Source organism: Harpegnathos saltator, unplaced genomic scaffold (assembly GCF_003227715.2).
Source record: "Harpegnathos saltator strain DR-91 unplaced genomic scaffold, Hsal_v8.6 scaffold167, whole genome shotgun sequence".
Classification (NCBI taxonomy): domain Eukaryota; kingdom Metazoa; phylum Arthropoda; class Insecta; order Hymenoptera; family Formicidae; genus Harpegnathos; species Harpegnathos saltator.
In genome coordinates this window covers 671,058-698,874 of record NW_020229947.1, presented here as the reverse complement: position 1 = coordinate 698,874, position 27,817 = coordinate 671,058, and the positions used below count along the sequence as shown (strand labels likewise).

The following is a 27,817-nucleotide window of genomic DNA, read 5'->3' as shown; positions in this document are numbered from 1 at the left end:
GTGAAGGTAGACGCGAGACTTATCAACATGTCCGCTCCGACTGATCGATCCACAGGAATAAATCGATCAGTACCGCGCTAGCTCTCGTACCGATTGGTTCTTCCACTATCTTTTGTTTGTAATAGATTACGTGCCTTATCATCCACATGTGTCATCGAACATTCGTAGCAAGTAACGTATTGGATCGAACCGGTATTGCAATCTACGTTTTTATTTAATTCAGTTTTGACGGAATTAATTGACGCATAATTTCTCAACGGGCACGGTAGAAAGTTTATATGTTAACGTATTGTGTGCACATAAATGGTATTATGCACATAATTGGTATTATATTTAGAATGGAAATATATCGACGGATCAGGGAGAAAAATTCACTTTAGTCTAGTATAAAATATATATTACAAATATGACTTATACATCACAGAGGAAGAGGGAAATTAGAGAACACTACAATTGTCATTTGCCGCTCGATTTCTCGCGTTGTTCTTCCTTACGCGCAATACTTCAGTATTGCAAATCATTGGCCGTCATAATTAATTGCGGTAGGTCGAGGTTCAAGTTCGTTACACGTACATTGTGTGTTTTATGCGAAGTTAGCGTCACGGTACACAATTTTTTATTCCTTTTCTGGCATACTGGAAGCAACTCGATTTACTACATAAATTTTCTAAAAAATGTACAGTAATAATTTATGAGTTGATCTTCTTACAGTGTGCCGACCAACATGCGTGTTAAAATGCATGAAATCGTGCATTTTTTTTACTAGCTTGATACATCTTATCTCAAGTTCAATATATATTGTAGTTTTTCAAGTACACTTGTATTTTATTTTATTGTCCATGTGATAAAGTAAATATCCCAATTAGTGTCAATGTTCCACTATAAATAAATACATTATAATTAATGTATTTAGTTATTAATTATTTAATAATATATTTAATTATTAATATATTAATTATATTACAAATAAAAATATTATAAATAAATTGAAATATTTTCATAAATTAAAAAAATATAATACAATTAAAAAACTTAACATAAATATATAATACAATTAAAAAATATAACACAATTAAAACTACAAATGTTCTTTTCAACGAAGCTTTCCAACGAAATCAATATTTTGGAGACTAAACTTAATACGTATATTATTAATTTATTAATTTATTTTCATAATGAGAATACTTGGTTACTGAATGGGACATTTACTTTAGAACATCATGTGGAGGGTCAAAATGCTAAAAATTTTTTTCAATAATTCTGTAATTGTATGGATTCCCCTTGAAGTTGATCACCATTCTGCCGGTCAGAATCCGAGGAATCGAGATTTCTGCGAACAATAGTTCTTTCAGTGTGTCTCTTACTTTTCCGTATGTGTCTTCCGCGACGTGTCTGGAAACAATTCGTTAATTTCCCCGTTTAATCTTTACCGAGAATACAGAAGAGAGAATTTGATCACCAACGTTTTACGCCGCGTATTTATTTTATATCATTTATATTATTGTTTTATTATAACTATTACTATTATCCATTACTATTACTATTACTCATTGTTACTGTAATGATATAAACAACAATTCACATAGAAAAGATAAAAAGAAATTGCAATATGCTACCTCGAACTCATAGCTGTAGTCGCTACAATCATCAGATTGAGGAAATTCTTCGTTCTTCCGAAGAATCTTCATCGGGCTATAGGTGGTATATGTCATCAATAAATAATCGGGTATCAAGCAAATAACGATGACGATTAGAGTGATTAACCAGAAGGAGGGTGACATTATTAACTTTTGGTAGACCCCCAGCATGTCGCCGTCGTATCTCCTGAAAAGAGACTAGTATGATTGCGAAAGAGGTAATCACGAACATTGCATTTACTTTTGTAGATGAAACTTAATATCTCAAACAATTGTTGTAGATTTGCCGATATTGCAAAATGTCCGCTTACTTTTTTATGTATGAGTAACTAAGCGCGAAACAGAAGAATGCTATTTCGGACGATATTACGCTTAGCACAAAATAGAAGGTCCAGTATGAGCTACGTAGCAATATCTGAAATTCCGATTAAAAAAGATTATATATAATTATATAAAATTATATATCATTATGTAGGGCATATTTAAACTTGATATCACAGGACAGATTCTACGTAAAAAGAAATAAATAAAACAATTTCAGTAAATATATGTAGCTGTCGCAGCCAATAGCAGTTAAAGACATATATATATATATTTATTTAAATAAATAATATACGCACCTGCATATTCGTTATCAAAACGACTAGATGAAAAATGATCGTGCTGAAAGCCCATTGTCCAACCGTAGTATTGTCATATAAATATGCGGGATTGGTGTACGTGAGATAATATATCATAAAATACGTCACGCATGTATGCCATAAACCTGAAAGCAATAACGACGGTACGAAGTCAGTATTCGTTGTTAACATTTTTTATTATTTACGTTGCAATATTTTTATGAAGACTTGCTGAACTCTCTTCGAGTACGCACTCAGACACATCCATATCATGAACTGTTGTCTTGACAGTAAATAATTCTTTCTATATAGCTTGTACAAATACGGTTGTTGTATGAGCTTCTTCGCGTTGTAGCTTTGCTCCAATAATCCGTACACCAGCACCGGAAGTGACGTGAATATCATGTTGAAAAACATGAAGAACATACCGTCGTAAAGTTCCTATAAAAATTCACAAAAACCATGAGGGCCAAAAGTCACCAAAAACTCGAAATTGACGATATAACGATACTGGCTCGATTTTTTTCTTATGTACAGAAAAAATTTCAATTTGTTAAAGTAACTGAGTAGGGACAAGTAGGAACTGAATAACGAGAGGAATGGCATCTCTCTGTTGCCGCAATTAAAAACAAAAAAATTGAACATTTAACTGTAATGAATTCTGAAGGTAACAAGCTCGTGTTTGAATAACGCCGCACATCTACTGGACGTATATTAGCGAAGTATTGATATTTAATATTTATTAAATCGTTGAATTAATTTATCTCTACTGCGAGATTACTTGTTTATTAATTGGGACGCTCATTTCACAGGAATCTTTCTATTCTTTCCGGGCAACGAAAAATTCAGTTACACACTAACAGACTTGTTTTTTTCGTGTAGGATGTCACTCTTACTTGCGTGGAAAATCCGTTGTGCAGGCCGAACAGCACCTGCGGCGTGATGAAGACAAAGTTTTTGTAGAAGAAATATTGCGTCAAGATACTGATGCGCTGGTAATACCAGTGGCCGTGCACCAGCAACGCCTTCTTCAGGAACATAAATTTCGAGAACGCGAAGTCGGCCGACATGGAAGCCTGGCGACCTTCTCTTCCCAATATCCCGATTCCCACGTGAGCTTCTTGTATCATCGATACGTCGTTACCGCCGTCGCCGATGGCCGCGGTATGTGGACGACCCTTTGCGTTTTTTATCAGGTGCACAATCTGTACAGGTCAGTCATGTTTCATAAGTTCAATCGGTCGTTCTTTGTTCTCTTTTTGCAGAAGGCTCTTATACGGAGAGAATTTTGTGATAAAAATTACTGCAGAATTTTTTAACCGTGGGACATATCGACGTTTCGCCGTATTATCCTTCCATTTTTCCTGTGTGCCATTTATATTTTGAGAACTGAAATTTGTTATTAAATAATTGCTGTTGCTTTTTAGCAAGATAAACTCTACTAACGATCTATTCGTGCATTAAAAAAAAAATGGCAAAATTGAAAACGTGATTATACATAAAAAAAACTACATACGTAACATTCTTTCCGTATATAGAACACTTGTCTCGCAGGCAGAATAAATACTTAAATATTGCCAATTAACATTAACATGGTATTAGTCAAATTATACGGACAAACACAAATATCGGCGTTTCGTCAACGTTCAAGCGGAATGCATGCGAAGATATAAGCAAAGGAAACGCGAGACTCGATTTTGCGAATATTATATATATAAGATATATTATATATATATATAAGAGTCTAATATATGTGAATATGCGATGTAATGTTAAACACAAACAGTGGCTTCGTCGTGCATATTGAAATAATCGTTATTGACATCACAGACTAACCGTGTAAAGTAAATTAGTGCCGTATAATTTATATTAAGATACTCAAGAAATAGTAATTATATATTTTTATATTTGAATTAATACATAATTAATAATTACACATATCTACACTAAGAAAATATCATATAAAGATAATTATAGCTTGTGGCAGCCAGTAATGTTGACGTTTAATTAGGTGAAAATGTTCTTTTATTTTTTTATTCAACAGCGCCTCTTTCTCCGCATGGACGTGTATGATTATATATAATTATACATGTGGCTATATATATATATACATATATATATATATAAAATTCATATATATATAGGTTATGTATATATAATCATATATAATTATATAATTAGACATAGTTATATATAAATGTATAATTTACATACAATTATATCTAATTTTCTTTTTACTCGGGCGTCTTTTCAGCATTCGCATTTCCTTTACTCCATTCAAAACGTTCTAATAAAACTCACATCATCATCGTGACACGTGAACATAGTAACGATGTGAGAATATATATTTTCTTTCTTCTTTACCTCGCTCTTTTGTAAAGGCGTTAGCCTGCAACAAACTACAGCTTCGCAAGCCATTCCCACGGTTTTCAATAATTCCGGGCAATTTTGCATTGTCATTGTCATGCTCGTACCATCTATTATCAATCCATATTGCTTATGCGGTTCCAGTTTCACTTTCCGTCTGTACAAAATGGAGAGACGAGGTACGTTAGAGAATAATACAATTAATAGTTGACAGAAGTAGTTGTCGAAAGAAAGAAATAACAGCTGACGAGTACATAAGTCGCACTTACTCGAACACTGTCAAAGTCACGAAGCAGGTTTGTCCCGAAGTCTCTCCCATCAGCCGTAAAACCTCAGTACCTTTTTTAAAATGACCGCAAAGAAAAGCGATGTTCTCCGCGGTTTCTCCTTTATCCCCGGTGAGCATCCATACCTAAACGACACGTTCACGTTAAAAAAATCATCACGTGATATTAATCTTTTGAGAGAGAGAGAGAGAGAGAGAGAGAGAGAGTCTCGGTTTTTGGAAATTTAGTATTATTTTAATAGAGAGTGTTTAGAGCACGAACGAACTAAAAATTTTTATTATGAGAAATTAAAAAATTAACGAAGTCAATTTTTTTACAATCATTCATGATTAGGAGGGAGCAATATTAATCGGAGAAAAATGATTTTGACGTAAAAGTTGAAAGAAAAGGTACAAAAAATTATACATTTCGGAGGAAAATATTACTGACTTCCAAGATAAGAATTAACTGAATAGTTTCAGAAACATTTTATTGAGCGCGATGTAAATAGCCCGATCAAAATATTCTTATTTTTAGAGATACATATTGTGTGTACCTTTAAGGACTCGCCGGTTAAGAACTCAAAAGATTAATTCGGTTAGTCGAGTCGAGTCGCCGGTGCTCTCGATCGTATTATTACGTTTTTCATTTCTTTCAATGTTTGTACGATAAACTAACTTTAATTCCAGCGACTCGCAAGCACTCCAAGGTTTCCTGCACGTCGTCTTGCAGGCGATCCTCCACCGCGGTTACTCCGAGCAGAGTGAGTCCGTTCTCTATATGATTATATGCGCGTGTTATATGAGTCGCTCTGTCGCTACCAATCATCTGCCGGGCTTGTTCGATGTCTCGTAACAGTTGTTCGTACTCGAGCTGATCCATTTTCTTGCATGCGACTACGAGCGTTCGTAAGCCTCTCTGAAAATTGCAAAACTCGACAAGTCCCGCGACATGAAACATATCGCGTGGCACAGTATGAGATTTATCCAATCAGGCGAGACAAAAATATTCTAATTGGTATTGACTGCTCGAATATTTGGACATTAACCCTCGGTGTACCTCCGTCATCAAGTTCAATTTTAGTTTTCAAGTTTCGCTTTTGAATCTTTCTATTTTCTGAGAAGACCGATATATTTTATGACCCTTGTTCCATCTTAGAATATTTTACTTTTCGCTATATGTAATAACGAAGAGAACACTTACTTATTTTTCTTAAATATGAAATAAATTAATTACTCGGCCTAATTAACATATCAAGATTTTCTTGAAATTTGAGTTCGAAATATTTGTAAGAGAATTGACATTTCGTGACTTTTATTTTTCCTTCCGCGCAAACAACAAAGAAAAAAAATTTCTTTTTTTCTCAAACAGAATAAATCAATTATCGAACTTGATTTAATTGATTCATTTAATTAACATGGAACGGCGGGGAATACCGAGAGTTAAGACGAAGAAGAAACAGACCGAATAATTTTGTTCGGCACCCAGATCTCGGAGCAATCTCGCGCACTGTTCAGTTGAATATCGATCGACTCGCTTATTGTCACTGTGATTTGCGGTATTATCAATCTCGCTGGCGAGAGATAACAACGAACCATAGAGAAATCGGCAACATGAGCGGCCGCTTCTTGGACTTTCCCACTAACGATCAACGGAAAAACGGCCGAATCCGCACCCTTGCAGTACAGCCAGTGATCGCCCGTTTCGTCTTTCACTATTACCGACATTCTCTTTCGTTCTGTTCAATATATACATACATGCATGTATAATACATAATTGACATCCCGATCGATTACGCCGATGTCCGGCCGCGACCACGTACCAGAGCTGAACTCCAGTATTTCCAGCTTCTTGAAGACCGACGCTATGCCGTTAACCTTCACCTCCATTTCATCGTTGGTGTCCTTTTGAAAAATCACGCCACACCTGGCACTTGCCTCCACCAACGCCTTCTCGTCCGCCGATGCCGCCTGCCATATGTCATACGTTTGTACATTCTTTTATGCGATCTCAATTGAGCGCATTCATGCCCGCGCTACGGGAACGGGAATCGTTAGCGTATGCGCGCCAATTGGATGGCTATTTTTACCTGATACTCCGGCAAGTCCGGATGCATCATCAGCGAGCTGTTAACTCGGGTGACTTTCTTCAATCTGAAGCTCTCGCGGAACAATGTGCGCCTGGCCACGACCACTGGACGTTGACTCGGCGGTGCGATATGCACCACGTGGCACAGGGAGATGCTGATCATGAAGTGCCAAATCTCCGCCTGCGATCATCGTGGTGCGATTTTCATCAGGATCGAGTGTGAGCGAGGATAACATTGAGATGTCCATCTTCTACATTTTTTCGAACGAGATTGAGGCGCTCGAATTCGAGCGATTCTTCCTCACTCGCGCAGAGAATGAACTTCTTTGTTAATTTTCAGAGAATTAAATCGCGGCAGAGAATTGAATTGCGGCGGTCGCTCTACTTTTCGAATGAAGACCGAGAGATTTAGAGGGTCCGCCTTCGGGTTGCAGATTTACCTGCCACGACGTCACTTTCACAGCTTCTTCCTCGTTTCCGCTTAGCGGTAGTAGGTAAAGATTCCCGTCGCAATCTTTCTCCATGTATACATTCCCGTCGATCGAACAGCGCCTGAACACCATCAGATTTTCAGTGAGCGTGCCAGTCTTATCGGTAAACAAATACTCAACCTGGCCGAGCTCCTCGTTCAAGTCTGACGTGTTGGCGAGTGCTGGCTGATCTTTGTCTTTATCATACATGTCCAAGTCCCAGCCAAAAAAAAAGGAGCCGAGGAATTTCTGTAATTCTAAAGGGGGTCGTGAATTTCGTCGTTGATGCGATGATACGCTTGTGAAATTTTCCAATTATCGAATCAACAGCAAGAAAACACCCAATAAGAGTCAACGCAAGATCTTAGTCGCGGCATGCATTCAATCGCGAAAATGAAGTAAACAATGAAGAATGGAGTCACGAAAATAAAAGGAAAGAAGAAATTCACAGACAGACTTTTACAAGAGTTATCCGGATGTTTAAATTATTCCGACCCTTTTTGACGGATAAAAGACTAAAGATAATAAATTACACTAGACATTTTTTATTCCCTTTTTCGTCTTTTATTTTAATTTATATTCGTAATCGAGTGGGTTTAGTGACTGACATTTTGGGTTGGCACTTATTAGTTTCTATTTTTTGTTGATAGAGCATTAGAGGCTTGATCATTGACTTTTCAAAGTATCGATCGTTCTTTTCTCATTATAAATACAAGTGCATCTTACCGACGGTGACGTACAGTGATATCGGTATGATGTAGTTATATAAAATGGCGAAATTCAAGATATCCATAACCAGAGTGGAGAAGGTAGTTTTGTAGTGCGAGCCTAAGTAAACTTCCCACTTCGAGTAGCTTTCGACGTACAGCTTCAACATAGTTGACAACAGCACTTCGAGCAACAGTAACACGATAAACACGATAAGATATTTATTGATCGACCTGCGAACGCGATAAAGCTCGTTGTAAGTATAAATTCAAATAAATAACTTCTCGAATGAAGATATATCTGAAGATGATTGACGCCATTCGTAGAATGATTGAAGCAGCGGTAACGAAAATGCGAGAGTGAATCTAGCGAAAGCGGAATGATCGTATTTTTACATTTGAAGAATATTGAAGCGACATCACCTTTCGGCAGTCGAGAATTTATTGCTGACGATTTTTGAGTTGAGCGACAATTTCGTGTCCTGTCCGGTGTAGACTGCATAGCCGATTACATATTCCGTGTCTTTTAGTCGCGAGCCGCGAAGCATCAGATTGTCTATCGTCAGGTGTCCATTAGTCATTTCATTGCCATTGTTAATTTCGAGCTTGCCAAAGAACGTGTAGAGATCAGCCAGGGGGTGCTGGCACGTGATTGTTGCTTCAGCAGCCACTATTTGCTCGAGTGACATCTTTGAGACGACTTTCGGGATTAACAATGTCTGAAAAGATCATTGAAAGTATCTGAAATAGTTTTGTAGCGCACAGCGCGTGTTCCAGAATTTGCTATTTCAATTTTACCGACACGTACAATGCATTATCGAAGAATGATTCGCTACTAACATCCTTGCGCGACAGTTATTGACCTAAATTAACACACTGTTAATTGAATATCTGAGAGAGCCTTCATAAAAAAAATTAGTCTCCTCGGAGAAACTTTCTTCTTGGCGTATAAGTTTCATTCTCTCCGGATAGATAAAAGTAATTGCTAGTTATTTTCTCTCTCTCTCTCTCTCTCTCTCTTTCTCTCTCTCTCTCTCTCTCTCTCTCTCTCTTTCCCTCTCTCTCGGCGAATTATCAACGAAGATAATTACCTTCAAATTTGTTTCCCCGTCGAGATTAGATGTCGTGACGTAACAACAGCCCGGCGTCTCGCTATGAAGAAGAAGGATGTCGCACGGCACGTCTTCGTCTCGAGTGACTTTCACGAGGTCCCCTACTACTATCTGCTCGCAATGTATATTCTGCAGGTATTAACGTTAATCAATCGCGGGAAGTTCCATCGCGTGGAAAATCACGTGCGGAATAAGCGCGAGCGATTTCGCACTTTAATGACGCCGCGCGCCCTACGAACCTGCGCACATTTGTTGCGGATAACGGTGACCGATCTTTGATTATCTTGCTGGTCCATTCTGTAGCGCAGGTAATCCTCATATCCCTGCTTGCACGCAGTTACAAGGATGACGAATGCTAAAGGCAAGGCGCTGGTCACCGGCGAAATGGGCGATTCTATCGAGAGCGCGATCACGGTCGTCAGCAGGAAGTAAAAGTTCGCTATCCTTCGGAATTGCTCGAAGAGATTCTTCGGAAGGAAGTTCCATAGTGTGTACTGTGTATTGCGGTAAATATTGCAATATATTCCGATACTATTATAATATTTCTGTTACATTTAAACTAACAAGAGCGCGACATATAGACGATCATTCGATCAACGACGAAAAATCATTGCGTCGGCGGAAAAGACATTTCCGATGGAAATGTGAATTTTTCCCAGCCATTAAATCGATGGAAAAACGCACGATTTGGAATCAACGCACACAAGCCTTACCTTATTTGATACGATCCGGTTGTTAACGAAAGGTATTTCCAGCGGATCGTTCTTAACATTTATTTTCACGACTCTGTGGTCGCCTAATGTCGAAGTGGTAGAGCCCTGTGAACAAAGATACTTGATTATTTACGCTGGTGAATGAAAATATTGAAGAAAATTTCAATGGTAATTAAAGGGATTACGATGCTGCATTGATGGCCGCGAGATGGTCATCAGTTATATATGCGAGATAAGTTTCTCTCCTACTCTCATATTTCGAAGATATTCAAGGTGGTAATTTTGTTGTGAGTTTATTGCTTCACCCCGTACATAATTCATATTTTTAATGCCATAAAAAATACCAAGTATTAAATATATCGTCAAACGTATTAATAATACTAGCATATCGTCAATTATATTATTACAATTATTATTGTAATTGCATTAATATGTATTATTTGATTTTTATATATTATCCGATATTTTCTGACTGATTAATATTATTCTTATCGTTAAATCTATTAATTAAATTACATATATAAAATTTAAAATTACTGTTAATGTTTAGTTAAAAAATTAAAAACTTTTGCACCCCCAACCACAGGAGAGAAGGAGAAACGTGAACTTAGTTTCTAATCCGAAATGATTGCCCGAGATGATAATATCAGTCGAGAATGTAGCCAAATATTTGGACATGACTAAACAGAGTGATACGAAATTAATCACGATTGACCAACGCGATGACGTAAAGTTATAAAATAGAAAGGAAGAAAAAAAATTGTCAGTTCACTCGCGCGATTCGCCCGGCGAGATCAGACTTCGAAAATCGCCCGATTGCTGGATCTTCGCATTGTTTCATGCGTGCGTCGCGCTGTTTCTTGTACTCGTTTGTGGTGTAGCGACTAATGGCGATGTACTGCACGAAAATACAACCTCATCAGGACATTCAACGCATTGTGTCGCGCTTATACCGACAGTTCGTACGCTATTCGTTCTCTAATTTAAGCATCTCGCAAGAGTAGAGAGCGAAACTTTTCTCCGCACAACAGATTCTTTCGCGAAAATCCAGCTCGCCGCAAACACGATGCCGGCGATAAGAAGAGCAATGTGCTTAGTATGACCAACAGCCAGTATTTGGATTACATATACAAGGCATGGCTGAAAGATCCAAGATCCGTGAGCTTCTCATGGGACTCGTATTTCAAGTTGGTCCACGCTGACAACACCAAGGACCTCCGCCAAGCCAAACTTGGTTCGATCCGCGTCAATTTGTCCTCTAATCCGATCCCGTCAAATTTGAAGAAAGGGCAATCGCACAGTAAATGTTTTCCGATTAGTGCGGTTATTACCTAACAGAATGCTTTCGGCTCTGTCTAGTGATAATTTATTTATAAAAAAAATGTTTTCATTCTGTTATCACAATTTTCCAAGCTTTCATGATACAATTTTTTTAATTTTTTTTCCGCTGCTTTCGAAATACTGTTTTTATAACTATATGCTGTATCTCTATTAAAATAGTGTCAAATTTTTAAAATAGAAAGACGTGAGGTTTAAAAAGTTGAAAAAGTTAAAAGTACGGATAACTTGAAAATCAACTAATCTCATGTTTTCGGACTTGAAATGACTCGTAGGGTCGCTGTTTCCGAAAGAACCCGTTCGATCTAAGTCGGACAGTCCAATGCAGGGAGATCAATACATAAACGGCGCACTCGATATCAATGCTACGATTCGAGCTTATCAAGTATATATCCCTCATAAATGTCATGGACAATATTGATTACTTTAGTCTTCAATCTTCGATGATCTGTCGATACTGTTTTCGAATTGAAGATGACGATAAAGAAATGGCTGAACCGTGGTTCGCTCGGCGACTAAAGTTGAAAATATACGCTTGAATCTCGTAGTAAAAACATCTTTCGTAAAGCATTCTCTCGTATGCGGTCAAAGTCCACTCAACAAGTTTGAGTGAAATATTCATTCTCTTGCTCCATCTCGAGTGGCGGCATTTTCACTGTCGCGTCGAACGAATTTTTACTTTTGAGCAAGATTACTTCTCGATAAATTTATAAGGCCACGATTGTGTAGCATGTTAACACTGTCGATCGATGACAAGCTGGGGACGCATCTCGAATCGTGCACGTGTGTGTAGAAGAGACGGACTAAAACGGCTGTTTGTTCGTTCAAGGCACGCGGCCATTTGATAGCCGATACCGATCCGTTGGGCATTCAGAATCCGGAGTCGGCGAAGCTGCAAGGTACCCCAGATCTACCACCCGCCATTGTAGTGCGACAGCATCTCAAGGGTATGACGGAAGCGGATATGAACCGGGAATTCCCGCTCGCGTCCTTCACAGTGATCGGCGGCAAGAAGAGGAGCCTGCCTTTACGGGAAATACTGACGAGACTGAACAAAGTCTACTGCGGCCATCTCGGTCTTGAGTACACGTACATTCACGACCTGAACGTGGTATATATATATATATATATGTATTGAACTATACAACAAACTGAAATGAGCATATCACCATTGTCTCTGCCCGGTGAGTTCGAGCCGAGAGAGATAATCCTAAGTAGGATCTCTATTCTTCATGTTATATATCAACAAAAAATAGAACTATATGGGTATTAAAAAAATAAAGTTCAGGACTTTAAAGGCAGTACTGACAAGATGGGAGAAAAAAGTCCTAATAAAGATGGGTCGAAAAATCAATATTGTCGGACTTATGAACAATTATTTATTTTAATTAAAACAATAACTTAATGATTTTTCACTGTGAAATAAATAATTGTTCATAACATATTAATTTTTTGACTCATGTTTATTCAGGGCTCTTTTCTTTCACTTTGTTATATAGTATTACTTGTCCTTAAAATCCTGAATCCTTTGTTTAGATACTCTATATGTAGGACGTTAGGAAATTGAAAATTGAATCTGGACAGGCCTCTGAAAAAAGTCTGGAAATGTAATACGTTAAAATATAATTTTTGTAAAATTTATCAATGTTTAATGTGCTAATCTCGGTTCGATTTCTACTAAGTGGTTTTCAGTGTTCATTTCAGTTTCTTAGTTGATAATTCAATAATGATAACGCGCGTCTCTTTGTCCGCATTTCTTCCTTTGATTTTTGTACACGCGGGATTCGTTTTCCTAGGAATAATAACGCAAACTTTGTCACCGAGTTTTACAGTTGGACGCAAATAGCGATACTTCGCGATGATAAGCAATACGCGAGCGGATTTTAATCGATACACGCAGATTAAGTTGCGAGATTAGTTATTGTCACGCGCGTTCCATCACTCGAGCGAGCAATTAACCGAAGCGAGTTTGCAAATCCGAGTTTCTTCTCGCCGGCAGTATTATCAATAACTAATGGAATAGAGAACACACATGTTATTGATCGATTCATGTTTGGCAGACGTCGAGATATCATGTTTAATTCGCTTTTCGCTATCTTATCGGGTCTTATCTCGTAGCGATGGAAAAAGTTAATGTCTATTATTTTGTATCAAATTATATATTATTGTTTATCAAAATCTTTTTGCCACGAAACATATAAACGGTAATTCGCAACAAGTTATAAGTTTCTTTGTTTCAGTAACGTATTGATAGCGATTTTATTTTATTTTCTTTTTATCAGTGAAGATAAGACGATAACGCAATTGCATGTTCGGTTAACGGTATTGATCATAATTCTTACGTTACTTTCGTCGTTTATTTTGCATCTAAAGAAAGAACAGAAACGAATCCTATGAGAAAAGCAAAAGAACTCGGTGGGAAAAGTAGCGGAAATTGTGAGACGGTTCGTTACTTCTTGAATACCGTTTTCTCTCTTTCTAACGAGCTAATTTGCGGCTTCTTTCGAAATTTACTTCCCCAATCCAGACGATAATTGTCTGAAGGCTCGTGCTGATCATTGCCGATGCATCTTCCAATTTTTACGTCACGGTACATGAAGGATGTCTACGTTGTAAACCCGCGGGACACACACCGATTATATTTTTCACCAGCTAGATTGGCTGAGGGATAAGTTTGAAGTACCGGGCGTCTGGGAATTACCGGCGGAATATCGGAAGTGGATCTGGATGAATATCATGAGGGCTGTGAGTTTTGAGAATTTCCTCGCGAGGAAGTACGGCACGGAAAAGAGATTCGGACTAGAAGGTTGCGAATCGTTCATACCGGCCATTGCGGAATGCATGGAGACATCCGCGGAAAATGGTAAACGACAGAGAATTATATTTCCCGAGTCGAAATTTTGCTCCTGTATTAACCTTGCAAATTTCGTCGACCTTGGATGAGTAAATTGGGAATCTCGAAATATTGTACGGATTATTATATGTATGTTCTACCTTGACGCTGCAAATAACGATTTATCAATCGGCTGTGCGAATATTGTACGTAACAAAAGTAGATACAGATTGACGAACAATCGGGGAGATTTATGATCGGGGCGATTTGTTAAATTATAGCAGACTCCAAATGTCGGCGTAAATTTCGACTCCGGCTGAGTCTTAGAGCGAAGTATCGATGGGGTGAGAAGTCTATCAACGGCGACTTCGAGCTCATTTATCCTTTCTAGGTTCTTATTGAGTCGATACAATTATTTTCACGCTGCACAAGGATACGGAATAATTAAGTTTGCTCGGAGATAATCTTTTTCGCAATCTCATAATTTTTAATGTCAAATGTCCAATTCTAATGATTAGACATCCACGGTTCAGAGTTAACGGAAAAACCTCAAATGAGAAAGAGATTTCTCGTTAAACTCTTATGAATGGTATATTTATTAGGGGTGGAATCTATAGTTATCGGCATGGCACATCGTGGTCGTTTGAATACCTTGGTGAACATATGCTCGAAACCGTTGGCTCAATTGTTAACTCAGTTCAATCCGATTGCCTTAGAAGGATTCGGTTCTGGTGACGTGAAGTATCATCTCGGCACGCACTCGGAAAAGCTCTTGGAAAGGTGAAGAGGATTCTCGATATTAAAGTTTCTAACGATATTATTCGACATTTAATTGCGATCTCAATCATTCTAATTTTCTATATTACGTTTAAGACGAAATTGTATGTACAAGGCAGAGAGAGAGAGAGAGAGAGAGAGAGAGAGAGAGAGAGAAGAGAGAGAGAGAGAGAGAGAGAGGGAGGGAGGGAGGGAGGGAGGGAGGGGGAGAGAGAGAGAGAGAGAGAGAGAGAGAGAGAGAGAGCGAGAGAAAGAAAGATATCGTTATTCCTTGCGCAGGTTTTGATAGTGCAATAATAAATTTATTTATTATTCCGTATTGTAGCAGGCATATATATAATAAGTTTTTATAATAAATTTATTATGGGTACAAATTAAAAAAAAATCTAGTCAATTTACTTTAAATAAAATTACTAAATTCTTAAATGAATAAGTTCATCTTAACATATTTGTGATAAATTTATCTTATTATCGCACTGCAAAACTCACGCGCACGCTCTGATTGGTTCTTATAAATTTGACTGATTGTTAACCAGGAGAATTTTAATTTCTGTCCTTCGATATTCCGCCAACTTGATTTATTAACGACAACTTTCAGAAGTAAGAAAAAAATGCTTCTCGCCGTAATGGCGAATTCTTCTCATTTAGAAGCGATCGATCCGGTCATAGTCGGCCGTGTTCGCGCTGAACAAGTCGAAAAGGGTGATTCCAAGTGTATGTATTGGCGCGGTAACAGATAATAATCCGTTAATATAAAGGAAGGCTATAACAATCCGTTCTCATGTAAAACCGTATCTTCAGATGGCAAAAAGTCATTGGCGGTGTTGGTTCACGGTGACGCCGCCTTCGCCGGCCAAGGTGTTGTTTACGAAACGATGCACCTCACGAATCTACCGGAATATACGACGGGTGGCGTTTTACACATCGTGATTAATAATCAAGTAAACATTGAATCGTGCTTTAAATCAAATACAGTGCAAAGCGATATATTCGCTGGTTAACACGTTGAATCATGCTGATTTCTGTTGACCTCAACACAATGACAAGTTTTCGTTGTGTTGGAGTGATCAAATTCAATAGTTAAGTTCAATTCAACATTTCACTTGTTCGCCAAACAAACAACGACACAAATATTATGTACGCAACAATACTGTATTAGCACTAAATTTATAACAATTTGACAACATCTGAGCGGTCAACGTGTCATTCTCTGTAACTTATATACGAGTAATTAAGATCCATTCTCCATTTCTTATCACTAATGCCACACCTTATTATCAACAAAAATCATAGTGATATTGATGATACCGATCTTTAGCACGCAATCGGTATCGATAGTCTCATGTGCACTTACATGCACGTATCTAATCAGCCTTGTGCTAATATTAAATCGTGTGAAACAATTATTGGCATAGAACGAATGTCTCAATTAGTAACGACGAGTAATTTTATTGTGAAGATAAATTAATATATTAATAATACTAATATACATGCTATAGGCTAAATGCACAAGGTTGATTTTGTTGGAAAATTTGAACATTTGGAGCTTTACAATTGTATTGTACTTTTCTAATGTGCGCATGGAAACATTTTAATTAATATATTTTCTCAACTGAAATGACTGAAGTACCTAATATTTAATGGCATGACAGTTCAGTTTTGTTTTTAAGAAAAGTTAACAAATAACTTCGCAGAGAGCGAACGAATCATCCGATATTGACTGTCAGCTTCTGAAATGTAAATAACTGTTTGAATCGTCATCGTCAGCGGTACGCTCGTAATTATGTTCCAGCATTTATTGTAATCTTTTAATCTTACTCGAAACTTATAATCGATAAATACATGAAATTCAGGATCAAATATACATTTAGGATAAATATCGGCTCATATTAGCTGATTTATTAAGGTAAACAGGTTCAATTCTTACAAAAAAAAGAATTTCGGGGCTTACATGTCAAAATTGTAATATTCAGCAAAACAGTTCTTCTCAAATATTCATCTGCTCATGACTTTAGATTGGCTTCACGACCGACCCGAGGTATTTACGATCCAGTGCACATTGCACGGATGTGGCGCGTGTCGTTAACGCCCCTATATTCCATGTGCACGCCGATGATCCCGATTTGGTGACTTACTGCAGCAAAGTGGCCGGCGAGTACCGGTAAATCATGATGAAAGATAAAGATCAAGATAGCACACGTGCAATATTCAACTCGTATAATCTCGATCTATCGGCTCTCTTGTGGTACTCGTGATGATTTTATCTTACTTGGGACTCGCGGTATTAATATCGACATTGAAGAACTTCTATGAGTTTTATTCAAAGATACAAGTGGACGGATAAGATCTGTCCTGGAATTAATTTCAAGTGCTGTCTATCTCTTCTCTGGAAAAAAAAATATTTCTCGCAAAGATCTATGCGCTATTTTTATTCGAGGATTAAATAAATATCTAGTCTGCTCTGCTTTTCTTTTTTATACAGAACTAGTACTTGCTATGAAAATCCGTTGACTTCACACAAAAGATCATTTTTTCACATAATATCAGAGCCACCTTCCACAACGACGTAGTAGTGGACATCGTTGGATACCGAAGGAACGGCCACAACGAGATGGACGAGCCGATGATCACTCAACCGCTTATGTATAAACGTATAAAAAGCCATCCAAGCGTTCTTTCGATTTACAGTGATAAGCTTATCAAGGAAGACGTGATAACGGAGGCTTTCGTCAAAGAGGTTGACAAAATATTTTGATAACGATTGGTAACTTAATCTTTCCTCCGCGACTGTGTACCCAAAGGAAAATCTATTGTTATCTATTAAGATCCAAAAGTTTCCGTTTGAAAAATATAAGAAAGATGACAAAATATAAAATAAAATCATTTTTATATTTTCGTATAATCACCCTTTATTTTAATACATGTTTTACAACGATAAATTAATTTTTCTACATCACAAAAGAATATTTTTAAATTTTCTACTTAAAATTATTTCTTTGTCATTCGTACTTTTTTCCACATTAATAGAATTTCAATCTTGAAAATTAAATTAAAATTGAAGTGCGGTTTGCGTGGTTGGTTACCAATGATGAAGAAGCGACCTCTGCAGCGTTAATTCATCTTAGGGACAAAAGATTAAATATTTTTTAGTGATAAATTAATTCATCTCTCTAAAGAATGTATTGGAATAAAGGGCGATTATATTTCAAAGTAAGAATGTTACGTTACGTTTGTTTCATTTTATGTTACCTTTTTTTTTCATATTTTTGGCAATTTTTGGGCTTTATTACATATGTTGTTATTTTCGGTTGCGCAGGAAATAAGCAAGTATTTGAGTCATTGCGATGAGGAGTTTAAAAAAGCTCAGACCATCAGCTCCATGCAAATGAGCGACTGGCATGATGTACCCTGGACCGACTTCTTCTCGAGTCAGAGTCCGAAGAATAATGTACCGCCGACCGGTATCGACACGGCGACCATCAAAGCGATATGCAAGGCTATATCCACTCCTCCCAAAGAGATCGAAGCGCACGTTCAAGTTAGTCGCGAAATGTGTACAAATATCGCCAACGATATTTATGTGCTGTCATCCGTACTCAACATTTTCCTGAATACTCAATAAAATCATTGTCAATTAAGTGAAATCTCAGCTGCGAATGGCTGGACCGGCCCTTACGGGTACTTATTCGTTGCCTATGTCGTGCAGATACGGATGACGCGGTGTTAAGTGTGTTAAAACCGCTCGAAGGTCATGGCCATGTTGCTCTATAGGTGTTGAGAGCGATGGACAGGCGTGCGAAACTGATGGAGGCCCGGCAGATCGACTGGGCGATGGCGGAGTGCATGGCGTTTCTTAGCTTGTTGAAGGAAGGTCATCACGTGAGATTGTCCGGGCAGGACGTCGAGCGCGGTACTTTCACTCAAAGGATACACATCATTCACGATCAGAGCAGAGACAAGACCTATAAGAATATCTTGCACGACGTTTTCCCGGGCCAGGCTCTCTACACCGTCACGAATTCCTCGTTGTCGGAGTACGGTGTATGCGGTGAGTTTGCTGCGAAGGTATACGCTTGTAGATGTAAAAAAGGAGCAGGAGGAGCTGAAATGCAGCCGAATCGCAGCGACGTATTTCCTTGGAATGGAGTCAGCTAATGTCGCTGCTCCTGAGGTTCGATTTATCAGCTGTTTGGTTGTTTATTAGCTGTTTAGACGCTGCAACCGAGAGATACTTGTCATTTGAGAAGTGACGTTCGGCTGAGTCCATCACGTGTTGTTGTAGTTGTAAGATACAGCAACCGGCACAATAGTCTTGATACGCAATGCAATTAGGTTATTAGATTCCTCCAATCGTCATTGACTATTCAACGAAGCGGGGACAGTGCGTCGAAACAGTGATAGCTTTATGTTTAATGGGCAGAAACAAACAAATGTATGTTACAATTAGGAAATAATTATTTTATTTTATTTTTCTTGTTTTTCTTAATTGCCCGATTAATTTAATTACACTTCGTGTTAATCCAGACAGAAGAAAAAGATCACGGCGACATGAGAATAACGAGGGAAAGATCGAAAAGTGAATTTTTATAGCATCATTCGCTATTTATTTTACTTTCGCTGTGACTTCCCGTTTTGCCTGGGAAGACCTGCGTCATTTTATATTTATATCACTTTTGCGGTTACTCGTGCTAAAAAGTATACTTTTGATTTTAGTAAGCGACACTTTATTTCGTAGTACGGACAGAATTTTGCACAATCAACTCTTAACGGTAATAGCAAAATGAATTTCACTGCGAGGAATCTAGAGACAATAGTTGACACAATTTGACTTGGTACGTAACATTGAGAGGGTGACAATTTTAAATTAAGTTTGTATCACTCAACAAAGTCTCACGATCCTGCTAACATTCTACGAACTGTTGACGCCGAAAGGGTTCGAGTTGGGCTACTCGGCGTACAACCACAATACTCTGACGATCTGGGAAGCGCAGTTCGGCGACTTCGCCAATACCTGTCAGGTAGTTTTGCTCGTTTCGTTCATTGTTCGCGCTCTTTTCTTTACGGTCAGCCTGCGCAACTCTTTCTGCAAGCTCGCTTCGTGAACAATTTCGCCTCACAGGTCATACTAGACTGCTTGCTGTGCTCCGGCCAGACGAAATGGGGTAGGCAGGTAGGGCTGGTGTTGCTTCTGCCGCATGGTCATGAGGGTCAAGGTCCGGAGCACACGTCGGCCAGACTGGAGAGGTTTCTTCAGTTGTGCGACGACGATTGCACTCGTCTGCCCGGCACGGAGCCCGGTGCTCCAGCCGACGAGACCGTCGAACAGATCATGACCAGGCAGCTGTTTGAGATCAACTGGATCGTCTGCAACCCCACGACGCCCGCCAACTTCTTCCATCTCATACGTCGGCAGATGAAGATGCCGTTCCGAAAACCGCTGGTTCGTTGAGCCATTTATTCTCTTCTCTATGGGTGGAATCTGCTTCAAGTTTGAGTGAAATATTTCTTCTTGCCATTCTCAGAGGTAGTAATTCACCTCGAATGGGGTTTCACTCGTTTTGAGTGAAATTTTATCTCAAAAAATTTAGAGAATGTTTGCTAAATTTCCTGGAACGTAATTCCACGCGGAAAGTACAATGATAACTCGAGCGTTACTCGCTCGAATGCGAGCGATTTTTCATTTATATTTCATTCGCTTATATTCATTTATATAGAATCAATTCTTTAGTCTGAGGCGAATTTCTACTCGCTTTGAATGAAAAATCGTGCAGAAGTTTAGAGAATAGATCGAGTAATTATTAATATCTTCCATCTTCTGGAAAAATATTACACGGGTTGTCGTGTGTGCCAGCGTTTCTCTCCTTTCTACCTACGACTCCAAGTCCTCGGATTAATTTGTAAAAGAATCAATCCAAAAATATTAATAAATGTAAAAATTGTAGCGTGCTATTTTGATCGATCCTCGTTACTCAGGTCATCATGGGCCCCAAATCATTGCTGCGTCACGCAATGGCGGTATCGGATTTTGAGGATATGGGACCAGGCACGAGCTTCAGGCACGTTCTACCGGATCCTTACGTGCAGCCTAGCAATGTGAAGAAAGTGTTGCTCTGCTCCGGGAAAGTATATTACGACGTAGTGATCGAGAGAAAAGAGCAGCAATTGGAAGATAAGATAGCGATTATCAGGATCGAGCAGTTATGCCCTTTCCCTTATCACCTTTTGGCGGCGGAAGTCGCCAAGTATCCGCGTGCAAAAGTGAGAACATTTGTCGATTTAGTGACCTAAACGATTGTCTCCCTCGAAATTGGGAAATTGGCGCGAGCGTTGACACGCGCCAATTTCCGCCAAAGGGGAATAATGATATCGTAAGCTTCTTGAGTGAGATTAATCGTGAGTCGTGTCGTTCTTCATGTGCAGATCATGTGGCTGCAAGAGGATCATAAAAACCAGGGCGCTTATTACTACGTGAGAGACAGGATAGCCTTAGCGTTGGGGATCTCGCTGGAGGACGTGAAGTACGGAGGTCGACCTAGCTCGGCCTCGCCAGCAACCGGCAGCAAAATTATTTATAAGAACGAGTACGAAAATATGATCGCAACGGCGATGAGTCTCGATTGATCTGGCGCGGTAAATTCTAACAACACCGCCACGACCAGCTCGGTGAAATTTCTTCAAGTAAAATCGTTCATATTTTACTCATGATGATTCAAAAAAATGAAGGATTGATTGGACGGATCGACAATTCGGGGCGACTCATTGTGCACGAGCGAGAAACCTCTCTCGAATTCGAGCTTTGCTTTTCGATCGGAGTCGCATTCCAAGGAATTTAGAGAGACGAAAGCGATAGAAACGGGAGTTTCGTCGTTTGGAAAAATAACGCGTGCGATTGTATCTCGCCCGGCTAATTTCACGGTGAATTTTCCCGTCGTGTAAACTCCATGCACTCACCAACAGACACAAGTACTCGATGCGTTCGCGATCTGAACACGGCGTCACTCTTCTTCTCTTACGAATCCACATCGTACTTTTACTTTCTTTATTTCCGCATTTTTCCTTTTATTCTCATCGCGCTCACCACCAGATTTCCCGAGCACACGGACGAGCAAGAACGCTCACTATGCTCGCGCATGATACGGAACTAAAAGCTAAACGTCGATTCAACCGGAAAGTGCTAACGATCGTCCTTGCCTACACACGCAGGTGGAATTTGCACCTCCGACAAAGGTCGCGATTGTTAACCGGTCGCGGCTGCGACTGAACTTCCACATCTCTCGCTCCTGGCCGATTTCGCTTTATAACGACGTCGTCTCACATTGTTACACGAATTCGAGACGTTTTCTTTCGAGGGTTCTCTTTCCACGAGGCTGGAGAGTCGTAAAATGTAATAACTAACCTGATAAACTTGATAAAGTAACTTGATTAAAATTTCACGATGAACAAATATCTGGACGATAGGATGGCGTGTCGCTTATCGAAATGAGACTTTACGTTGTCCGAAGAAATTTGCGCACACACACACACACACACACACACACACAAGGTTTTCTTACCATTTTCTCGTTTTACAATGATATTCGTGCGTGATTTTACAACAACAAGGAAAGGGCACTTGTATCGCCGCTTGGCCAGTCGTCCTCTTCTTTATTTTCGTTCGATTCTACACTACTCGGTGACGAAGATAAACCGAAGAATGCACACGTCACCGTATATTCATCACGTTTTGATTGTCACCAACTCGATACCCTTTGCGTAAGACACAACGTCGCCGAGAGGGATCTAGAAAGAATGGATCTTCTCCAGAAATCGGATTCTTACTTCTTTGTTAATCCCGCTTCGGCAGTTCTCTGTCAGCGTTTAGTCCGCACTGCAAACTAGCTCGCGAGGCTCATTGAATATTTATTTGCAATACTGATATTTACGCAAATATCAATTCGCACGGCGAACGATAACGAGCGGACCAAACGGGCCCGATGTAAAACGCTTCTCCGATGAAAACCCCATGAAAACGAATGCAACGCGCTGCTATATCTGAAAAATGAGCCCGGGAAACGTTGTGCAGTGCCGAATATATTTATTCTTTGTCGAAACCGCGGCTTTTCCTTTGCTCGCAGTATATTTTTTCTTTATCGCATATCGCTGGACTCTGAGAAATTTTATATTTGGACATCATATGAGTGTCCAAGGGTCGTCTTTGAGACGTCTAAAGTACATTCCGATTGCCTCGGACGCCTTTTAGACGCCTCTGAGACGTACTGAGACTTTAGGCACTCGCGCTGCTGCAGCAACGACCGAAGTTCGCGAGACTGGTTACTTAATAACCTCGACTTGAACCTTATCGGTGGTCTCCTCAAGTGCCGAAGCACTGTCTTTGCGCACGACACTTTTCGCTAGTCTGATTTCTCGCGCGCGCGCGCGCGCGCGTCCGTTACTTGTCGACGGCGACGGCGAGCGCAACTGAAGATATCCGAACGTGAGAACGGGTAAGGAAATCTTTATCGAACAATTTGCGCGCACCCACCCTTGTCGTCCATCGGCGATTAGGCATACGGGCCGTCGCTTATCGCGAACAGCAGATAACGTCCATGGACTCAAAACTGACGATTCTTCCGTACTTCGTATTCTTCCGTCACCGCGCATTACACTTATCTGTTGTAAATCGTCGACATGTTCGACGTCGCGGGCAGTCACGGTCAAGCAGGTTGCTCGACGACCTTGAAGAACTTTTCTTCTGTTCTTGAAACAGCGATCGCTTCTTTCGGAGAGACGAAAACTTACCTGCAGCGATTCGTCGATGGTCGGGGATAGTGGTCACTTTTTTTTTTTTCAAAGGACATGTGGAAAGGTGGAAAGTTTCGCGTGAACTCGACGACTTCGTCGATCGTGCAATTCATGGTCAGGCAAAATAATGCAAAAGAGTTTAAAATAGGAAATAGTCGGCGAACCCCAAGTCGGTGAACTGAAGATACCGAAGGAGGTGAGTACGCATAAGAAAATCTTTATCGACGAATCTATGATTCTCCGTTCGTTGTCCACAGCTAACCGATAAACAAAATGTGGGAAGATCGGCAGCGTAGTCGAGGAGAGAATGTGACATTCATGGCCATCTGCATTAAGTGTTTTGCCGACGGAGTCTGCTAATGTAACTTGATAGTAGACTGGCAGCGGAAGTCGGGTAAGAATTACGCTTCATTTAAACACGATTAAGTGATTACGAAACGACAGTTTCTAATCCTTTTCCATCGACGTACTCTCGGCGTAGATCCTACTTTATTTGGAGCAAACAGTGACGAATATTCTGATGAATGATGAGTGTTCCAATTTGTGACAATTGCATCCGTTTTTCTTAGTAAACCACTTAATACGTCTCTATATTTACCTAAAAGATTCTTCCTTATTTCTGTGCACAAAGATCGGTTCCTTTACAACCTACATTTCGATTTGTTTCCGTAAGATTAGCTATCTGGGCATATAAAGGTTTGCCTATTGTCGTAAGCAGAGTTTCACTCTTTTCTTGTTAGCGCTTTACGCACATCTATTTCTTACTAATCGCCTCTTACGTTACCGCGAATGGTGAACAATAACGCCCGTACCTTTGGTCTCTTCTGCACTTTCCGAGATCTGTCACAGTGACTTTGCGATTTAATTGATCAAGTGAAGTGCGATTAATTGAATTTACTTATCGCTCATGCGATGCGTTATCAATTTAAAAATTGAAAAGTCCTCGCTTTATCTCCGGTCGCGCATATAACGATATCTAGCAATGTAACTTCTCGGAACACAAACACGAAGTATCGGTGATTTTTATTATTCTGAGAAGACGATTTCGATGGATAATAATAGGCTATATTTATCGCGTTCATCCGGTTAAACTTCTTCCAGATTAAACTTATATTCCTTAATATAAAATTGTAAAAAATTGACAAAAGGAAAGCAATTAGAGTGACAATATCCAAAGTTAACTAGAAGATAGCTTCTAGAAGATCGGCGTACCGAGTTACTTCATTTCATATTTATAAGCATTTCTTATCTTCAACAATTCATTTTGAATAATTTAGAAAAGATAGACAGGTTGTCTGATAATTAATGTCACAGCGCATTTGTGCAAATATAACTACAAAATTGAACCACACAATTGAATTGAAAGTACTTTGTCATCTAATAAATTCCACCATAAATATCAAGGCATTAATTAAATAATATTACCGAATGAGCGCGTGAAAAGCGATAGGGCGATTTCTGCAAACCAGGTCTCATCTAAGATAAGTTTAATTTATTCCTTTTCCAGGATCTCTTCGAAAGGATTGGTAATGCAGCAGAGATATAGATCAGTATTTTGAATTCTCTTTTGTCGACAAAAGTAATTTCAAAAGTGGTTCACAGTCAATCAGAAAAGCACTTGTAAGGCATTTACTAGAAGTTGTTATGAAAAAGAATAAAACTTATTTAAATTTGATTTTGTGTATTTATTTGATGTAACGTTTGAATAATTGTCTATATATTATTGGTTATATTTTTTAAATTCGTCATCCACTTGAGTATCTCTTTAAGGTTGCAAGCAAGATTTCCTTCAAATTTGAATTTTGGGTTATATCTAAACAATATATAAATGTTTAAAAGCTGATGCAAATTTTAAAAATATAATATAATAGAATTAATTAAATTGCATTGATTATAATTAAATTAAATTACATAAAAATTTATATAAATAAAATTCAACATATATATATATATATATATTAAATTTGAAAATTCTTGCTAAATATTTTCGTTCGCACATGTAATGTATACCAGTAGAACCGCGAGTATATATTCCGAAAAGTATCGGTGACCTCTATTTTCTTGAGAAGATAATCTTGACAGACAACAAGCTATATTTATCGTGGCCATTCGTTTAAATTTGTTGAATATTGTTATATTTATATTATACATGAGCACGCACTCTTTTCCTTGTGAGTAGAAGCGTATATAAGATTCTCTATTCGTCGTACGTTATATACGGTTGTCCTCACGAGACGGGGTTTCATTTGCGGTTTGAAATTACGGAATAATATAACGTTGAAGGTTAGTCTTCGAACTTGGCGAGTTTGTTGAATCTTTTTCGGATCTTTTATTACCATAATGCAAAGGCAAGAAGTGTAAATCGAGAGAATTTTGTGAATATTTATTTCATTGTTTGCAGAGCAACAGAAATATATTGAACAAAGTCATCAGATCTTCTAAACGATTTCAAGAACATGATATATGAATATGAAATGACCGCAGAGGTCGACAACATAGAGAAAATAATGTCAATATTCAAAAAATTTAATCCTAAACTTAAATATTCTTTCAAAAGAACATATCAGAACTTTTACTTCGATACAAATAAACAGTATGAAAAAGAAGCAGTTTTTATGCTGCGAAAATTCGAAGTGAGTATTATAATTTTTTTATCCAATCTAACTTTCGCCTTTATGACACGTAACGTTATTTGTGGCATCGTTAACGAAAGTACCATCGTTAAAATTACCTTGTATTATTGTATATTATTGTGTAATTTGAATAAAATTTTTCTTTATTATACAGGACAATACTGGGCAGATAATTTATTACAAGGATATATATATTGAACAAATGGTTGATCACAGTTATGTAACATTATACCTTCCTACACCTCTCGCGGAGGAATTTATAGATATTTTTTCGCAAAGTAATGGACACAAAAGGACTATTTCTGTTACAAGTTACACTTATCAACGTTACAGTGAGAGAGTTGATTTAATATTGCATAAGATCGATTGTTTGGGTGATTTTTTAACACTACAGGTGTGCGGGCTTTTATACATACATATACGTACATATATATACACAATATACAGGGTGTCTGACAATTGAAGAAAAAAACTATGTGAAGTTAAAACAGATCAATAAATTGAGAAGTCATATAATATTTTGCAAAACTCGTAATAGTAATTTATTGATTTTGTTGTACTCGTAATATAATAATTTATTGATTTATTGAGTTTTATGTCAGACACTCTATACATACATATACACATATGGGCATATAACTATATAACATTGATAAAAAATTCTGAAATTGATAAAATTACACAATTACTATAGAGTTTATATTCATACAGAGAAACCCGACAGAAGAAGAGAGGAATTTTATAAAGGAGAAAGAGATAATAGAAATGTTCAAGGATATTTTAAAAGAATTAGGTATAAAACTAAGCAGGATAGTGACTAAATCGTTTCTAGGACTCATCGAAGAAGCCGAAAGGGGAATATAATGTAATATTCATTGTTCATAATAAAATTCATTCAATTTTTTATGTGCCGTAAAAAATGTAAAACACTAAAAAGAATTAATAAATAAAAGCAATTTAAATAATTTCGAGTTAATTAAAAAAACATGTTGCTATATTGAGTTATTTTATTTAATTTTCATATACATTTCTCATTTTTCTTCAGCAATGTAAATAATATAGGAAAATAATATGTGCTACATAATAAGTTAATAATATATATATATATATCACATACTTTTATACATATATAAAACAATTATTGAAACACATGATGCTGAATACTGTTTTTAATTATTTTAGTACTGGAAAATAGAGTTGAAAATTAAACGACTGCTATTTTTCGTTCATTTGTTAATTAAATATAAAAGATTCCTTATAAAAGATCCTTATAAAAGATGACATCGGTTAGCAAAATTCGAATATTAATATTGTTGAAAAATTGAGACTTTAAACTGCAAAATGAATCGTTTTAATAGCATTATTTTTGTTGATATTATAATCTTTTGAATTGTATATATTTTTCAAGATAGACTAAAAATATATTTTCTCTGGCGAAAATAATGGGTCTCATGGTTCTTGGATCCATATTATTT

At 38.0% G+C, this 27,817-nt stretch overlaps 3 protein-coding genes across 6 annotated transcripts; 2 read left to right on the top strand and 1 right to left on the bottom strand.

The window, feature by feature from the left end:
• On the bottom strand, positions 1–22,662 carry LOC105191779 (probable phospholipid-transporting ATPase IF). Of its 2 annotated transcripts, XM_025297021.1 has the most exons (20): positions 22,482–22,662; positions 9,981–10,085; positions 9,507–9,761; positions 9,247–9,396; positions 8,579–8,874; positions 8,175–8,389; positions 7,419–7,705; positions 6,980–7,159; positions 6,713–6,860; positions 6,486–6,628; positions 5,569–5,808; positions 4,894–5,036; positions 4,622–4,781; positions 3,154–3,462; positions 2,512–2,698; positions 2,258–2,403; positions 1,949–2,052; positions 1,617–1,824; positions 1,210–1,392; positions 1–879 (listed from the first exon to the last, which is right to left on the bottom strand). In XM_025297021.1, exons 1-19 carry the CDS (start codon positions 22,482–22,484, stop codon positions 1,252–1,254), a joined length of 3,420 nt encoding a protein of 1,139 aa, XP_025152806.1. In that variant the 5' UTR covers positions 22,485–22,662; the 3' UTR covers positions 1–879; positions 1,210–1,251. The 2 variants fall into 2 exon arrangements, with proteins under 2 accessions (XP_025152806.1, XP_025152805.1); XM_025297020.1 differs by lacking the exon at positions 1–879 and having other exon boundaries at positions 1,080–1,392.
• Positions 10,539–23,754, top strand: LOC105191778 (2-oxoglutarate dehydrogenase, mitochondrial). The gene is made up of 15 exons (XM_019845366.2): positions 10,539–11,280; positions 11,594–11,703; positions 12,148–12,429; positions 13,971–14,181; positions 14,754–14,931; positions 15,527–15,642; positions 15,730–15,869; positions 16,944–17,089; positions 17,476–17,665; positions 18,245–18,466; positions 18,700–18,976; positions 19,861–19,946; positions 20,048–20,368; positions 20,902–21,186; positions 21,349–23,754. The coding sequence occupies exons 1-15, from the start codon at positions 11,079–11,081 to the stop codon at positions 21,547–21,549; spliced, it is 2,967 nt and encodes a 988-aa protein (XP_019700925.1). The 5' UTR covers positions 10,539–11,078; the 3' UTR covers positions 21,550–23,754.
• LOC105191774 (uncharacterized) lies at positions 23,507–27,289 on the top strand. 3 transcript variants are annotated; one of them, XM_019845365.2, is made up of 6 exons: positions 23,507–23,905; positions 23,967–24,103; positions 25,217–25,329; positions 26,111–26,342; positions 26,497–26,736; positions 27,054–27,289. In XM_019845365.2, the coding sequence occupies exons 4-6, from the start codon at positions 26,166–26,168 to the stop codon at positions 27,204–27,206; spliced, it is 570 nt and encodes a 189-aa protein (XP_019700924.1). In that variant the 5' UTR covers positions 23,507–23,905; positions 23,967–24,103; positions 25,217–25,329; positions 26,111–26,165; the 3' UTR covers positions 27,207–27,289. The 3 variants fall into 3 exon arrangements, with proteins under 3 accessions (XP_019700924.1, XP_025152808.1, XP_011153726.1); XM_025297023.1 differs by lacking the exon at positions 25,217–25,329; XM_011155424.3 differs by lacking the exons at positions 23,507–23,905; positions 23,967–24,103; positions 25,217–25,329 and adding an exon at positions 25,708–25,992.
• Positions 27,290–27,817: the final 528 nt, after the last annotated feature.

Coding starts and splice junctions, on each gene's coding strand:
- LOC105191778 (XM_019845366.2), top strand. CDS start 11,079: ATGACCAACAGCCAGTATTTGGATTACATATACAAGGCATGGCTGAAA. Junction 15,643..15,729: donor CGAAAAGGGTGATTCCAAGT/GTATGTATTGGC, acceptor CCGTATCTTCAG/ATGGCAAAAAGTCATTGGCG. Junction 18,977..19,860: donor GTCGGAGTACGGTGTATGCG/GTGAGTTTGCTG, acceptor TGACGCCGAAAG/GGTTCGAGTTGGGCTACTCG.
- LOC105191779 (XM_025297021.1), bottom strand. Junction 5,037..5,568: donor TGCGAGTCGCTGGAATTAAA/GTTAGTTTATCG, acceptor CGTGTCGTTTAG/GTATGGATGCTCACCGGGGA. Junction 2,404..2,511: donor CATGATATGGATGTGTCTGA/GTGCGTACTCGA, acceptor TATTGCTTTCAG/GTTTATGGCATACATGCGTG.
- LOC105191774 (XM_025297023.1), top strand. CDS start 26,166: ATGATATATGAATATGAAATGACCGCAGAGGTCGACAACATAGAGAAA. Junction 26,343..26,496: donor TTATGCTGCGAAAATTCGAA/GTGAGTATTATA, acceptor TTTATTATACAG/GACAATACTGGGCAGATAAT. Junction 26,737..27,053: donor GTGATTTTTTAACACTACAG/GTGTGCGGGCTT, acceptor ATATTCATACAG/AGAAACCCGACAGAAGAAGA.